Below are 17,843 nucleotides of genomic sequence, written 5' to 3' on the forward strand. Positions count from 1 at the left end.
TAGTTGAAATAACTTCATGCCTCAATCCACTAGGCTCACCTACGAATGTAACTTCAGGTAATCCAGGACGATGGAAAGTCACTATTTTCCCGTAACAATCAATTTGGGCACGATTAAAATGCAACCAATCGGTGCCTAATATCACATCAAAATCCACAATATCTAACGGGATAAGATTAGCTGGCATAACTACATCTTCTACCATCACTGGACACCCTGGATATACACAATCTACATAACATCTTTCCCCTCTAGGCATAGCAAACTCTAACTCAAACCCTAGAGGCGTAGATCGAGGTTGAGTCAATTGAGCAAATATATGAGAAATCACAGAATGTGTAGCACCACAATCAATCAACACTTTAGCATGATAACCAAGAATATTTAACGTACCCATAATCAAGTCAGGATTATTCTGAGCATCCTGTAGAGAAATGTTGGGGATACGTCCTTGGGCCTGCTGCCTTTCTCCTCGACCTCTGCTGGCATGAACACCTCTACCCTGCGAACTACGTCCTTGACCGGACTGAATGTGCTGCCTAGACGATCCAACACTACTAGTAACCATATCTATCTGCTGTGGTTGTCCTCCTGGCTGCCACTGTGATCCACCAGTCGAAAACTGCTGACCATGGTTGTTCTGCTGATAAGGCATATAACCATCTGAAGATTGACCAAAACGATTCTGCTGGTAAGAGTCCTGAGGGTATTGATACTGTCCTGAAGGATAAGAAACTGAATCCCCTTGAAAATGATAAGCGCTACCACGACCCGTCTGAGTGAAACCGCTAGGTCCTGAAAACTGTTGAGTCGGAGCTGGCTGTGGTATGAAAGGTTGTTGAGGTCTCTGCTGGCTTTGGGGACAGTACTTAGCCATATGCCCCATCTGACCACAAGTATAACACCCACTGCTACCTCGACGACATTCTCTAAAGTGTCGATTATTGCACCTACGGCAAAGAGGAGCAGTTGAACCTCCAGAACCACCAAAAACTCTCTGTCTCTGGAATTTAGGGCCTCCATAAAATCTACCTCCTCGCCTTTGATCTGAGAAACTAAAACCTCCACTAGAAGAACTCGAGCCCATACCGCTTCTTTTGAAACTTTGTGTTTTCTTAGGTTCTTGAGAAAACTGACCTTTACCCTTATCATTTCTCCTTTGATTATTATCTTTTTCTTTTTCTTCACTGTCACTGGGTAAATTTTCTGAATCCTCAACGTTCAACAGAACCTCATAAAATTCCTGATAAGTGGTACAGTTTGCAATAGTAGCCATGGAACGCCACTTCTTTTTAGTACCCCTCTTGAAACGTCTGAGCATCTCAACAGGATTAGCAGCAGTTTCAGAATCATATCTAGACAAATCGGTAAATTTCCGATAGTACTCATTAGCAGACATCTTTCTTTGCTTCAAACTGACGAATTCCTGCTTCTTCCGGTCAAGATAGGCTGGAGGAGTAAACCTCTTATAGAACAAATCCTTAAAATTCTTCCAGTTTGCTACCTCTTCAGGCAACCATCCACGAGATTCTTGTTCCCACCAAGATGCAGTCTCTTTACCCAAAAACCAAGTGGTAGTCTCAACCCACCTTTCAGCAGGAAGATTGCCTTGACTCTGCATAACCTGAAAAGTCTTCTCTACATGCTCAAGCCATCGCTCGGCCCCTTAATGTCCTTCATTACCCATAAAAGTAGGTAATTTCAAATTGTACACTGCCTCTAAAGGAGTTTTCTGAGAAGGGCGAAGTGAAGCTTGAATGGCATTAGCTATGGCTTCCCCTAACTGAGCGATATCGGGAAAACCAGGCTCAGAAGAAGTACGTGGATCTCTACGAGGCGGCATAGTTCTGACAGAAGATACCAAAAATAATTAGGGAAGTTCACAAAATATGCAGGACTGCAACCTAGGGCTCTGATACCAAACTGACACACCCCGACCGAAGTCAAGGCATGCTGGCCGTCACGTGAGCGTGACGTAACCATGTGCGCAGTGCGGAAGCAATATTTTAAGGAAAGTACGAATAATTCAAAACCAAATACCATAGGTTCTAAGATAAGTTTAAGTGTGAATACACAACCAGAGCACAAGGTCTAAGTGCAGTCGAACATAAGATGTACTAATTTACAACACTCGAAGATAATCCTACATGAGTGATGGTTTGTCAGAACTTCAGCTGGAAACCTCGAGATCCAACAACAAACGCTACCTAGAACCTGGAGGGGCGCAAAACAAAGTTGAGTGGGTCAGCAAAACAAACTTCTTCAAAACCTTATTTTCTCTTTGAATATACTAACCCCTCGCCGTAAAACAAGTATAGTTTCCCAGAAATAAAGTATATATTCATATACGTACTATATCTCAAATCATGCTAGACAATATGAATGTATGTCATGCCAAAGTATCATAACTGAATGCTCGTTATCTCTAAGTGAATATGATGGAATAACATATAATCAATTCAGCACTCGGCTATAAACATAGTTCATACTCTTTCATTATAATCAACTCAGCCTTCAGCTGCACATATAGCTCATAATCATCTCATCACATCATGTATATATATGTATATCTTGCACACATTCAATACCACCTCACATGGTCTGCAATTCATCACTGTATATAACATAATATGCTTTAGTGCTACAATCACGTGAAGACTGTGCGATAAATCACGGGTCACCTACGAGTCGAACCCATTAAAAGTGGTCTATATGACAGGACTGTGCACCTAACTTGGATCCAAGGCGAGCATGCGGTGCGGGAGGTGAACATCACGTAAAAGACTGTGCCCCTAACTCTGGGCGGGAGCACTAATATACGTGTGCAAGTGAATGAGCTCTCAATCATATCTCAATCATAACCAACATCGTATCTCATCATACCTCAATCATAACCAACATCGTAGCTCAATCATATCTCAATCATAACCAACATCGTATCTCATCATATCTCAATCATAACCAACATCGTAGCTCAATCATCTCTCAATCATAACCAACATCGTATCTCATCATATCTCAATCATAACCAACATCGTATCTCATCATCGTTACCAACATAATATACTCACATGTAGCTTACCTGGGCCTCCTCAGCACCATGCAACAATATGCATAATTATAATAATGCACATACTAAAATATGATGCATACATGACAGGATAATTAAATCACATTTCCTTAAAATACGTTTTCTGGGAAAAACGTCAAGCATACATATATATATATATACTGAAAAATAACTGCCCACTCACTGATAAGTAGCCGGTTCGTAACCCCCACGCCTAGTTTGGTTACTTTCGTCCTCGGTATAAGTCTCACCTATAAGAGAATAATTATACAAACATCATTTAAAAGCACATACACAACATTCGCTAATAACTTCTCATATATTGCTCAATTTGGGTATGTGAATATACCACCGTGACCTACACGACGTCACGAACACGTAGCAATTTTTAGAACCCGATTTGGACACCGCACACGCCCTCACGCGCCACCAACAGCTCGGCCCATGCACGCGCGTCGTCTTCTTCCTTGGGTCGCCGAACTGGTTTCGCCGGCGGTAGGGTTTTGCCGGAATTTCTGGGTATTTTTCAAAACGTCATAACTTCTTCATTTCTTCACTATTTTCAACGTACTTTATATCAAAATTAAGATATTGACGAGACGAACACATTCATACCTACCTTGACCCCTAAATCGCCAGGGATTCGCCGGAAAAAGCCTCGAAAGCTCCGTCCAAACTTTGAACTTGTCGATCTCCGTGTTCTTACGTCCAAAAACTTCCAACGAACTACCCCGAGCCTCCTAAGGACCTCAAGAAGCTTCCTATAAGCTTGAAAAGTCCTAAAAATCAACCAATAAAAGTTGATGAATAGTACCCAAATCGGTGCTCGTGATTTTGACGTGAAAACGTTAGAGATCTTACCTGAAATAGGTATGGTTGGACTCGTATCGTCGAGACGAAGATGATGGTGGTTTTATTTTCTTCGATCTATGAAGATTTGAGAGAGTTCTAACGTTGGTCTGTGTGTTTGGCCGTGTGGTTTGAGAGGGAGGGAGAGTGAATGAGAGCTTGAGAGTTTGTCGGGGAGAGATAGAGAGAATGAGTGAGAGGACAAGGTTGAGGAAATCACGGATTAAAGAAAGTAAAAGGGAAAAGGAATGATTTCTGTAAGCCCCGTGAGGGCATAGGATTCCAAAGTTTAATCATTCAAACATATACGGCCGAAAACGTCCCTATCCGTCCATTATCAACCAACTTTAAAAAGAATTAGGATAATTAAACACACTTCACACAAACGAAAGTGTTAATGCGGGACGGGCTGTCACACGAATGGTCACCCTTAAATAGGTTTCTGGAACACTAGAGAATTAAGAAAAAAACTCTCAAATTTTGATAAATAATATGATAAGATAATTAAAATACAACCCTAAAAGTCGTTTAAATGGTCTTAGCAAACCCTAACTCCAAATGAGAAAAAAATTAACAAATAACAAAATATCAGAAATATTTAATCACGTTTTGGGTTGGTAAACGCTGGAATTCGGCCAATTTTTACTAGGCTTGTTATCTTGTAGATCTCATCGTTTTCTTTGAATTCATATATAATGAGCTCAAAACTAATACATCAAATGAAAGTTACATTCATCCAAACAACCTAAAAAGTCAAAATATTCACTTTTGGAATATACTGGTAGCAAATAACCTTTTAACCCATCAATTACTACGAAGCATGAGTTTGTCAAAAATAGTGATGAATTGCGCTCGGGGAGCTAAAGTGGGACCGAGAGCAGCATAACTCCTTAGTATTCGGCTTGGCACGGCAGGAATCGGCTTCGAAAAATTGAAAAGACTTTCGTTTTCACTTGATCTTACGAGAGAGGGCTAGAAAGAGAGGTTCTTTGAGTTTTTGTGAATCCCCGAATCCCATGCTCTCGCTTCCGTACTCGTGCTTCTTATATGAATTATCAATTCTTCAATCACTTTTCTTTATTAAATGTCGTCTTCTTCTTTTAATTTTCTTGTACATAAAATAATAGAAATTTTGTCATGTGTCATAAAGTGATCAACTTATTACAATATCGAGCAACCCCATCATATATGTATTCCACCAAAATATGTTTGCAAGTGAAATAATTGTCTATTCAACACAGATGCATCCCTTTTCAGAAAATGAATGTTAATTGAATATATCTAATACCACGATGCGATATTGAAATGTAGTTAATTGTATAAACATGTAGTAAGTGCCTTACTTTTTAAACTGATGGAGATAATAATTTGTACCAATTATTTTGTCTGAAAATTAATGGGATGATGAAGATGATGTTTTCTTTTAACATGGATGAAAAAAGATGATTTTTTGGCTATCACGCCTATCATCTCTTTATCATTTATTTTCTAAAATCTACACACACAAAAAGTTATATAAAAAGGTGCGAAATCCCAATCGAAATCTCTAAAAAAGTAGTGATTATTGTAGTTAATATTATTTAGCAATGTGATTGTGTAAATTTAAAAGTAGAATTCAAATAGGATTTGGGGGATGAACCTCTTTATGACTTGTATTACTTTTGAGGCAAGTAAAGAACACTTGATTAGTATAAATAAAGGCATAAAGCTACAAGAGAGCAGGTGCAATTCATAAAGTTTTCTCTTTCTCTCTCTTGATGTCTCTCTCCTACCCTCAGCCTCTAAAATTTCCTTCAACAATAATCACATTTTTTTTTAACAAACGATATTATCTACATTAAGGTGAAAGAGGAGGGTGGGCTAGTAATAATATGGTTCAAATTCATGTTTTGCGAGAATGGAACCTAAACACTTACAAGTGAATAAGTATATCACTAGACCGTAGTGCTAAGTGTCAGTAACCACTTAATAGTAGGAATAAAATGATTAGGATTTAGGAGGGAACAATTATCAATTTTAATAAAGGCCCAAATTATGTACAACAATTAGGAGGAAGTAAGGAATCATTCTTCTTCCTTTTCTTTTCTTTTGGTAAAGGGAAAGAACCCTCAACTTCAATCCTTATTTTCTTTTTCTTTTTTTAAGTTAGACCAAAGATTTCTCCAATGAAGAACAAAGCATCTACCAACTCCACCACATTGCCTTAATAATTAACAGTTTTTCACTTTCGTTCCTAAATTGGTTTTATTGTATTCTATACTTCTCCAACTTTCTTTTAATGTCTCATTTGTCTCCTTATCATCACTTTGGTTTGTTCACGTGACGTGCACCTCATCAAGATTTGAGGGGCAAAAATGTTAATATAAGGCCATGTATACTTCACGAATAAGAGTGTTGTTATGTCCATTCACTTATCGTATTTTCTCACTCAGTTATTAGTGTAAATGTTTATATAAGACTGTTGGGGGAGTAACGATCTGAGGTTTTTCAGAGTGATGCTTGAAATGGATTCCAACAATGAATTTTACCCTTTACCAAAAAATAAATAAATAAAATAAAAAACTAAAGACAGCTTGATTAAGGAGATTAAAAGAGAGCAATATATATAGTACCAAAAATAGAAGAGATGGAATTAGCTTGTGCTGATAACCTCAATTTGGTATATCTTGTTGGATGTATGTCAACAATCTGTGATAATTTATATATGCTAATAAATAATAAATGCAATATGAATTAACAGAATATAAACTAGAATACGAATTATAAAAACAAACAACTTGAAGATCGAGGCTTGCGTACCGCAATGTCCTTGAAACAAAAATTTCGTCCCTACTCTATGCTTGTAGTTCTACGGACGTCTGCTTCACCAGGATTCAACGATCAAGTTAAAATTCCAGCACCGGAAAATTTAACTTCTGGCGAATTTAGTGTGGTTCTCTCAGTAAGAAGGTTTAGGAATGTAGAAGATGAAGTTGATTATTTTCTGTCATTGAAATGCCATGCAGATGGATGTATATATAGCAGATGGATGCCTGTTTGCAACAGGTATAAGAATGGGGTGTGAATGTTGGGAGACTTCTCTTCAAGGGGTGCTTTGCTCTGTGTTCAGAAAGAACTCTCAGACTTCAAATTCGAATTTTAAAAAATCTTTTGATAATTAATTATATATTAATTATAATTAATTATATATTAATTACCAATTAATTAATGCACCCCAAAGCCCAGCCTCAAGGGTGAGCCCAATTTTAGTCTCCAGGCCTATTACTCCAATCACTTTCTATAAAGGACAAAGCCTTATAAAGTGATAAAATCTTTTGGGAAAGGCCAATGTGGGACAATGAAATGTCTACTCAAACTATTTAAATTTCCAACATATCTTACCGGTACTCAAACCAATCGAACCCTCACACAACATTTTTGTTTAAAACAAAAAATATTATTGTTTTCCGTCACACAATTTCATTTGTTATTTTCATTTGTTTGTTGCTTAAGGATCCCTTTTAGTCTTAGACTATAAACCTTAAAGACTTATAAATCTTATTCACCAAATGACAATGTGACTAAATGCAATGTCAAATAAAAATACATTTACACGTGACATTATATAATTAACACGAAACCACACAAGTATTTATTATATAGTGAGCAAGTAGGTGATGAGAAGACCGGGTCTGATAATATTCCGAAATACCTCCCGCTTTGCAGACGGTCGAAAAACCTCGAAACCTTGCGCCATACCTTTTGCATGTCCATGATCACAACGGTGTGCCAAACTGTTGGTGCACTGTGCAGAAATCTTGAATTCCTCAACAGCCTCAAGTGCCACTGATTTGCTTCCCGCTGCAGAAAACTTCAACTGTTTTTCTTTACCCCCGGCGTATGTAAAACGATCTTCCTCCTTAACCAACTTCCCACCGTAACACAGCAGCGTCGAAGTTCCATCCCTTTCTGCTGAACAATGGCATTTAACAACAAACGTTTCAAGCCACTCTGAAACTTGTCGCCAATTTGGGAATTCAAGGTCTACCATACTACATTTCTAAATGCTATATTTACACAAATTCAAAGGTCCAAAACTGCAGATTTTTCAATGAGTTCAACTAAAAAATTATGAAAATAAATCATTCTCAAAAATAGATAATGGGTAAAGCATAATGTAGTAGAATGCAACAACAAATCTTAATCTATAGGTTCGCCCGTGGCAGAGCTTACGATTTGGACGGTTACACTCCGTCCGTCACTCCGGCGGAAGAGGTTTCCGTTTTGAGTGTTTTGTTTTGGTTGAGTGTTTTGTTTTGGTATAAAATGAAGGAGGAGACAGTTTCTTCAATTAAATGTTATATGGTGTTTTGAAATCTGTGTCAGAGGGTTTCGTTGGGTGTCGTTAGGACATCGTTACGTTTTTTCTTCTTTCTAATTAGTGAAAGATAATATGGAATTTTCACAAACAAATTTGATCAAGAGATCAATATTTTAACTTTGGATGCGATCCTTAATCATCACTATTTTTACTGAAATCTTATTGATTTTCAGTTTTATCAAAATCCCTTTTAACTTTGTATACCTTAGCATATTAAATTCCATATTAATTTTTCTTATAGAAGTTACAAATTATGAAATTTGTAAATCCCCATTTTATGGGATATCCTTTCTTCTTCTTTCTTTTATTGGAAATATGGGATATTATTTAAGACCCACAACTTGTGGGATATAAAAACTGAAAAAATTAATCTCACATCTATATATAGTTCTCAATGTCAAAAAATATATCCACCATACACATTCTCCATGTCAAAAAAAAATGCACCAATCTTATTTTTGTTCAAAAAAATCTACACAATCTCAATGTGGAAAGGAAAAAATGTTAAGTACCCACAAAAATATATTTCGACCTGATTTAGGGTATATATCAAAATTTAAAATTATGGGTACAATAAATGATTAAAAAAGTTTAAAAGTATGGATAGAAAAAAGATATTAAGTATATGAGTACAAATAAAAACTTAAAAAAAACTGATACAGATTAAAATATAGTTGTAAATTTAGGTACAAATTTAAAAGTAAAATATTTGATACATAATTTAGCTATAAATATACCAATTGTAACGTAAATAATTTTTAATTATAAAACTTAAATATGCTGCATAAAAATTTATTATTATTCAAATCATGACGTGGATAGAAATTAAAGAATTTTAATAAAAAAATTAGTATTTGCTTACACACTTTGTATATATGAACACATTTTTTAAGAAAATGAGAGGGAGAGAGGGAGAACGTGGGGAGTAGGAGGTTTTTTTTTTCGGTTTTTTTTTTAATATTGGAGGCATTTTAACATCACATGTAGGTAGAATTTCAATAAAAAACAGTAAAATTTATATTGCCCATCATTTTTTTTTGTGTGATAGAAGACTAATTTATCTTTTCATCAATATTTGGTTGCCAAAAGAGTTTTAATAATTAGTAGAGATTAATAAAAAAATTTAATTAATGAAATAGAAAAATAAAGGATGACGATTAGAATCTAATTTTTCATTTTAAAATTGTGATCAAAACTTCAACCATTGTATTGCTGCTAATTGCCCTACTTTTATCCGTTGGTGAGGTTGAAGTTGAACAGGACAAACCTGTTCAGTAGAAATATTAAAATTCAAGAAAAGCAGTGAAATCAGGTGCTCAGATCTACACGCACAACACAACTCAGCAGCAAACAGCTTGATACCAACACTGCAACCACACCACCCCACACCACACCACCCCACACACCCACCTCTCTCTCTCTCTCTCTCTCTCTCTCTCTCCATTCCATTGAAAAATTTTCCAATTTTCCATTTTTGACTATTGTTTTCTTGGTTGAACATGTTAGCTCTAATATCTCTACCATATTCCCCACATGCCCTCAAACCTTCCCCCACGCTTGCTGCATAAACTTCCCTATTTTCCTTTTCCACTTAAATATATATCAGGACACCAATGTACATTTTTTAGCAAGAGAAGGATCTGGGTGTTCACATCTGGGTTCTGAGGATAATAATCTCATCTGGGCACCAATAAATTTCGTAATTTTATTGAAATTTAGCCAAAAGGGTGTCCTGAAATCCTTCAAATCCGCCGAAATTTTGGGGCTTTTTATGATCTTGGGTTCCTCTGCAGAGAAGAAGAAAATGGTAGTGGCAGGAAATGGCCTGTTCTACCCGATTATCGGATTCGCATCGTGTGTGGCCTTCATCTACATGTCTTTCGGTAACTTGGGGTCGAATTTTGGCAACCAAACGAAGTTGAGTTTTGTGGGGAGGAATGGGACTCAGTTCATGTTGGATGGCAAGGCATTTTACATTAATGGGTGGAATTCTTACTGGCTGATGGATAATAGTGTGGATGAGCATAGAAAGCCGAGGGTCCGGCAGATACTGCAAGCCGGTGCGAAAATGGGCCTCACCGTCTGCCGGACTTGGGCGTTTAATGACGGCGACTACAATGCCCTCCAGATTTCCCCTGGTCACTTCAATGAGCAAGTGTTCAAGGTAATATTAATAATCCATGTATATTAATCTTTTTTTCTTCGTATTGAAAGTGTTGATGTGCTGTTTTGTGGGAAGTGGGAACCTTTGGATTAGGATTTCATTGAACATAAATTTAGAGACTTTGTTTACTGCGATCGAGTTCTAACCTATCTCTGCGTACTTGATTGGGTGGTGCAATTTGGGGGCTTACATAAGTGGTGATCCTGTTTTGCCATATCTATACATGAATGTATTATCAGTAAGGTTTGCTACTAAAGTAGTACATTTACGGTTCGGTGTAACGAAAGTAGTAAAATTACGGTTCCATATCTAGTTATTTTTCGACATTCCTTATGTTATCTTAAGAAGACCATTAGTTAGCGATATTTCTCCGTATTTTGTTCTTTTCATAACAGCTTGATCTGGTGGCAGGCTTTGGATCATGTCATTGTAGAAGCTAGACAACAGGGCATCAGGTTGCTTCTTTGCTTAGTTAATAACTTGCAAGCATATGGCGGGAAGACTCAGTATGTAAAGTGGGCATGGGAAGAAGGTGTTGGTTTGAGCGCTTCCAATGACTCATTTTTCTTCGATCCATCTATTCGCATTTATTTCAAGAACTACGTCAAGGTAATTTTGTTATGTTGCTTTACTTTCCAGGAACAAAAAGTTGCACTGCTCTTTGATTATACTTGGACAGCTCATAATCTTAATGGAAAACTGTTTATAGTAATGCCATTGATACATTTATTTATATTTTGAAATGAAGAAACAAAATTTGGTATGCGGTTAAACTTTGGGAGTCCTAACATTTCATAGGATACTTCAGTTCACCCAGAAGTATTTATGTTGCCATGAAGGTGAGGTATGCGGACAAAGTTTTGCTGCCAAGATGACGTACTAAACACTACTAGGTTTTACTTGCTGAACATTTGGTGACACATAACGACTAAGACTGCAAAACCTCATAATGTCCTGATCAATTGGAAAGATTGTACTAAATCTCCATTTGGATCTCATACAGAATCGTGTGGATAGAAGAACCTGAAATGTTTCATTCTTTGGCCTATCTAACTTTCTTATGCTTTCCTTTCCCCTGTTCCTACTAAGATACAAATGGAAGGATCTAACTGAGTGCCAGATTTTTTTACTCATGGTCACATGAAGTTGAGGAAAATTATGAATTTTAAAGCACCGAGCAACCATTAATAGGATTGTGGCGTTTAAGATCTATGAGATACATGTCAAATCTCTGGATTTTGGTAGCCATTTGTAAATATAATATTATGGAGGGCATGTTTAACTGTTGTGGATTCTAAAGTGTTTGAATGTTATGAGTTAAATGATTTTGTACCTTTGGTATCCTGAATAGGTCATTACTTTTCCTTCAGTGAATTGTGTCTCTACAATAACAGAAACCGCAAGAATCTTTGTTTTAATCAATTTTGGTGTTATGAAGATTTATAGGTTTATAGCCAATTCTAATTCATTTCCTTTTTTTTCCTCCAGACTCTCCTAACAAGGAAGAATACTCTCAATGGAATTCAGTATAGAAATGATCCTACCATTTTCGCGTGGGAATTAATAAACGAACCTCGTTGCATAACTGATGCTTCAGGTGACACTCTCCAAGTATGTTTTCAACTATTGATACTGCCTTCTTACAATTATGAATATTAATTTTAAATTAAAGAAGATTTGAGTATCATTAATTTTAAATTAAATTAATAGCCATAACTAAAACTAATAAAATGGCTATAACTAACCATTTTACAATAATTTAATTAAATATATCTATTTATTATCATTTTTTAAACCGAATTTGGTATGTGTAAAACGAACCTCGCTGGGGGTGGGGTGGGGTGGGATGTGGTGGGATGGTGAGGGGGAGGGGGGCTCAGTAACCTCTGCTATTATAACATGAATTAATTGTATGTTATAATGTTGCAGGATTGGATAGAAGAAATGTCAGCTTTTGTGAAAGCAATTGACAAGAACCATCTACTGACTGTGGGCCTTGAAGGGTTTTATGGTCCTAAAAGCCCTAAAAGGTTAACTGTGAATCCAGAAATGTGGGCATCCAGACTCGGCTCAGATTTTATTCGCAACTCCAAGATCCCCAATATTGATTTTGCCTCTGTTCATATCTACCCTGACCATTGGTAAGCTTTTGCATGTTTATTTACATTGCATGAAATTTCTCAAGTCGATATGAGGGACGTCACATCTTGCCAACCTGTTAGAAATCTTACGAATGCATGCACGGTCCCTGTCTATTAAGTACATAATCAGATATGGATACTTGAGGATATATAGATGTATCTTACCTAACTGAGTAAACGATGGAGATGCATATACCTAACTGGGGTCTTATCATAAAGGCTCAATTGAGCAAACAATCCATGCTAACCTTGGATCTAAGTCCACCTTTTTTAAATTCAAATCTTGAAAAAGGACCTTTATTGAATAAATGTAAACTAATTGTGATCCAATAGTTGACACGGATGTTTGTGCTCACCCATGAGTTTGACTATATATCAAATAAGGTTTATTATGTACCATTCTCTAAGTCTTTAATTTAGATATGAACGGGTGAGATGTACAGTGATACAACTCATCAATCATATTTTGAAACGGTATAAAAGAATGAACTGATTTAGTGGCCTATGAGAGAATAAACAACAACCAAGCCTTATCTCACTAAGTGGGGTTGGCTGTATGAATCCTAGAACGCCACTGCTCAGTTTTGCGCCAGCTCCAAGTACTCCATATCTTTTCTTATAGTCTTTTCCAAGTCTTCCTAGGAACTATGAGATAATAATTATAAATATAGGAACATGTTCATTTTATCCGTACTTCAAATTCAAATTATTGACCAGGTGGATTCGTGATTGAATGTGTGGTCAAGGTTACCATGATATCTCAAACTATTTGGCAAGAGTATTTTATGTAGTCTATTGTAGATTTTGTTCAGTGTTTAGTCATCTCATTTGCCCTATTTCATTTGATTCATTCTAGAATGTAATTCAGTCTTTTCTATCCTTTAGTTCAGCTCGTCCCCAACCTCATGTCTGTCATAATTTTGTGAAAGGATGTTTGCCCTTGTATATTCCTTATGGTACATCTAACCAGTACTCACTTCGTCCTCACTTTGTGGGTAGGTTCCATGATGAAGAATTTCACAATAACCTCAAATTTGTCTACAAGTGGATGCGTTCTCACATTGAAGACGGAGACAATGAACTGAACAAACCTGTCATGTTCACCGAATATGGATTGTCAAACCAGAACAAGGACTTTGAACCATCTCAGCGTGTTAGGTTTTACAAAACTATTTTAGACGTGATATACAAATCTGCCAAGAAAAACCAGTCTGGAGCAGGTGCTTTAGCCTGGCAGTTTTTCGTTGGAGGAATGGACGAGTATAATGATGAGTTTGGGATAATTCCATGGGAAAGTCCGTCTGAGTACAAGATGATGATAGAACAATCGTGCAGGTTGGCTAGACTCAAGGGACCAACTCAACAACAGCGAAATTTGAAAGACTTGTGTTCACAAAGACAGTGAAATGCTTATTTTTGTCAGCAGAAAAATTTGTTTCCTTGGGGAGTTGGGGTTATATATTTACGGTTTGACAGTGTTTAAATGAGTTGTAGGAACTGCATTAGTTGTGATGTTCTCAAAGCTTTTCACGATGAAAGAGTACAGATTAACAGCCAAAAGAAAAGTCATTTGGAATTGTTGACTTAGGTTGGTTGGTTTGCTTGTAAGAAATGTTATCTGATACTTATAGCCAACCTGCATGATTGTTCTACTTCGTTTGATTTTTATTCACACCGCTTTCGTTCTGGTGGAATTTCGTCTTCATAACTTCAATTGATGCAAATTATACTTCATGTTATGCAATCACACGAAAATTATACGTTTCATGGAAATTATTCCCGTGTGCCTATCTCACTCCTGACGTGACTTGTGTGTATACTGAACCGCTGTAACCGAAACTGAAGAGCATCTACTCATGCATACAACACATTTGGTACAATCTAATCTTATTTCTTCCTGACGAATGAATGCCACACATTCAAATGGACAGATTTCCAACTTAGAACTTGAAACGAGCATAAAGAAACTAATGATATTTCTTTACATATGTCGCCGGACTCATACACATTTGGTACAATCCGATCTTGGTTCTCCCCAACAAATGCGTATAACATATTTAGGTGGGCAGATTGCTGCCTTAGAACTTAAAACAAGCGTGAAGAAATTAACAACACTACTTCTTTGTGTATGTTCGCCGGATGCATAACCCGAATTTAATGGAATGAGAAGAGCAATAAATGGCTAAACATATAATTTCTGCAATCAACACCAATAAATAAATATTTATATAAAGCAGATTTTTCTTCATACATCTGAAAATGCAAAGAAACTACATCAACATTCAGCTACGTTTTGCCAATCTGGGCGAAGTCCTAGTGCCATTTACATTACCAGAGGCCTTCTCTTTGTTCTCCTTCCCCTTGCTGCTTTTACCCTTCAATTTCTTGTCCTTGAAACTCAGCTTATTCACCTCCTCTGCCACCTTCAACACGGTCTCCGCAGTCTCCTCTCCCTCCGATCTCCGGCTCCGAGTCCTCCTTGTGGACGCTCCCTCCGATCCGCCATTCAAACCCTTTGAGGGGCTCACGCTGTTACGTCTATCAGCCTCCAAAGCCACCTTATCAAACTCATCCACCAGCTTCTTCACAAGCCTCTTCCCCTTCACAACCTCTGCCTCCTGTTCCTCCTCATCGCTCTCACTGATCACATCCAAGAACCTCCGGCGTTTTGTCACGATCGGAGCCGGAGGGGGCGAATCGGAGGAAGCCCTCTTGCCGTTGGGCTGATTACGACCCGACCCATTTGCGGATTTCGCAAGCTTTTGCTTCTCATTCTCGATCTTCTCCCTCTGCGCGCGGAGTTTGCCGACGCTGCCTTCGATGCGGCCCTGGAGCCTGAGGCGCTTGAAGCTGAGACCTCCCATGGTCCAGTGGGCCTCGTTGGCCCACGAGAGAAAGGGGTCGAGGACGTCGGCAGGTGGGTCGACGCGGTGGTCGTTGAACTTGACATCGGTGTAGAAGCGGGGGCGGGGGAGGGTGTTTCCGAAGAACTTGGCGGGGCTAATTGTTTTGAGCTTCATCACCATGGCTGCTGAATGAAAAGGCTGAAACGTTGGTTCGAGAATTTCGACAAACAGGTGGGGGGCAACAGGAAGAAGCGATATAATTAATGGATTTGGAGTTTTTCAGATTTGATAAGGGGGTTAAAAAGAAGGTGGTGTGGCGGGAATTTTTGGGCGGCATAATTTTCGCGCTAAATATTTTCGAGGGTTTTAAGTTCTGATGTTATGGGAGGGAGCCAGATCTCCTAAATATTTTTGGCGCCATCATTTGGGCAAAATGCAGGGTTAGAGCCATCTCTAAATAAGATGTTAAAATGTTTAAATATTGCTAAGAGCGGCTTTTGAATTCGATACTAAATTAGTTTGCTCATTATATAATTTAAAAGATATATCAATGTACAAAAAAAAAAATCAGTTTCAAATCTTTTTTAATTAATTGCTAAATGCATTTTATTATTTTATTAAACATTTATTGTAATGGATTGAGTTAGTAAAAAATTTTAAATTTTTTAAATTTTAAAAAATTTAAAAAACAATTGATTTAATTTTTCTATAAATATCTTATCATTATTTTCTACCTTACACCATAATTTTATATTTTCTCAAATACTTTGGGTTGTAATTTCTTATTTAATGACACATGGTGCAACGAGACCGACTAAAAATTCTATCTGAAATTACAAATAGAAATATTTTTTATTATTTTATAAAATAAAAAATACTAATATTTTATTGCCTATTGTTATGGCTATTCAATTTAAAGGTAGAGATGCAAAAAACAATTATTGTTCATTAAAAGCAGTTACTATTCATTGGAGGGGATTTAATAAGCAATTGCCCTAGGGGCCCTTCCAACACAGGAAGTGCTCTTAAACATTATTAAAGTGCCGCATAGGTCATTCTGTTAAATAAAAAATTTATGTTCAAAATTTGACATCTCCAGAGAGATGCTCTTACCTTTTCCCTTTCTAGTTTTCTCAGTTATGGATTCAACAAGCTTTTTCCTACCATCTAAAATCAATTTTTTTTTCCTTGGATTATGAGTGCAAGACAATTAAGTTAATGCAAATAATAGAAATAGAAGCCAATATATTATCTATCTCTACTAGTATAAAATCAAGCCTCTATTTCAATGAAACATGCTTGGACAAAAAAAAAACTAGGCAATAAGGAAAGGATAATAATTCCTAAGACCATCTCCAACCCTTGGGTTAAAAGCCAAATTTTTTAGCCCGGAAAATTTAGCTTTTAGCCCAGAAACATCTTTTCTGCTCCAACCCTTCTACCCTAAAATTTTAGCTCGGAATTATTAAAGAATGGAATTAGCCTAAATTTTTTTCTTAAATCAAATTTTTTTTAAAAAATAAATATGTAGATTATTGTAAATTAATTTTATGAACATTTTAATCTAAAAAAATTTAAATTCCGATAAACATTTCGCATTTAGCCCGGGGGGAAAGCTGGGGGTATTTGGCCCAGAAATAGCATTTGGCATTTAGCCTAAAATTTTAGCATGGGTTGGAAAGTGTTTGGGGGGGTAATTTGGCTTTTAGCCCAGGGTTGGAGATGGTCTAAGGGGATTTGTCAAAAACAAAATAAAAATAATCAAATTAAATACGAATGTGTAAAAATAAAACTGTAAATAATAAAAGAAAATAAAGTTGGTGACACACAGCAAAGTGGTGCGAGCTGATCCAGTGGTATGCCCACCAATTGTTCGATAAAGGGTCCCAACCAACAAGCTTCAGCAGCTAACCTTGAGCTTTTTTGTATTTTAAATGACATGTCTAATCGTCATCGTTTTAAGCCAAGTTAAAAAATAAAATAAAAAGAAGAAAATAAAATATATAGAATAAATTTTTAATTGTAACGGGAACACAAGTTATACACCACGTGTTTTAATAAGAATTGTGAAAATTTTTATTTTTTAAGTTATTAATTTTTTAACACATATATCTCATCATTTGTATAATAACACGTAATATACCGATCACATTAAAAAATCTCTTAATATATAGAGACCCGGGTCGCCATTTCATTGACCCTCCATTTCTTAATTTCGAATCTCCTCCATCTTCTTCTATCTCAACCTTCAAAACTTTAACCCCCAAACCCAGTCCACCACCACATCTCGCTGGCGCACCTCTCAGCCCCAATTCCCCTTCCTAATTCTTGTTCCAAAATCAATTACTCTTATTTAAAGTAGGATTTTTAACCCTAATCCCCGATTGAAATTTAAAGACAAAATTGGTGGATT

General features: G+C 36.8%; 2 protein-coding genes across 2 annotated transcripts; one reads left to right on the forward strand and one right to left on the reverse strand.

The window, feature by feature from the left end:
• The first annotated feature begins 9,729 nt into the window (after window positions 1–9,729).
• MAN3 (mannan endo-1,4-beta-mannosidase 2-like) lies at window positions 9,730–14,235 on the forward strand. The gene is given in 5 exon segments (NM_001293933.1): window positions 9,730–10,443; window positions 10,855–11,052; window positions 11,932–12,054; window positions 12,373–12,584; window positions 13,584–14,235. Coding segments are annotated over 5 exon segments (1,332 nt in total). The 5' UTR covers window positions 9,730–10,050; the 3' UTR covers window positions 13,990–14,235.
• A 543-nt stretch (window positions 14,236–14,778) lies between these two features.
• On the reverse strand, window positions 14,779–15,877 carry LOC103417367 (uncharacterized). The gene has a single exon (XM_008355561.4). The coding sequence runs from the start codon at window positions 15,608–15,610 to the stop codon at window positions 14,867–14,869; it is 744 nt and encodes a 247-aa protein (XP_008353783.3). The 5' UTR covers window positions 15,611–15,877; the 3' UTR covers window positions 14,779–14,866.
• Window positions 15,878–17,843: the final 1,966 nt, after the last annotated feature.

Source organism: Malus domestica, chromosome 17, assembly GCF_042453785.1.
Source record: "Malus domestica chromosome 17, GDT2T_hap1".
In the NCBI taxonomy this organism is placed as follows: Eukaryota; Viridiplantae; Streptophyta; class Magnoliopsida; order Rosales; family Rosaceae; genus Malus; species Malus domestica.

Coding starts and splice junctions, on each gene's coding strand:
- LOC103417367 (XM_008355561.4), bottom strand. CDS start 15,610: ATGGTGATGAAGCTCAAAACAATTAGCCCCGCCAAGTTCTTCGGAAAC.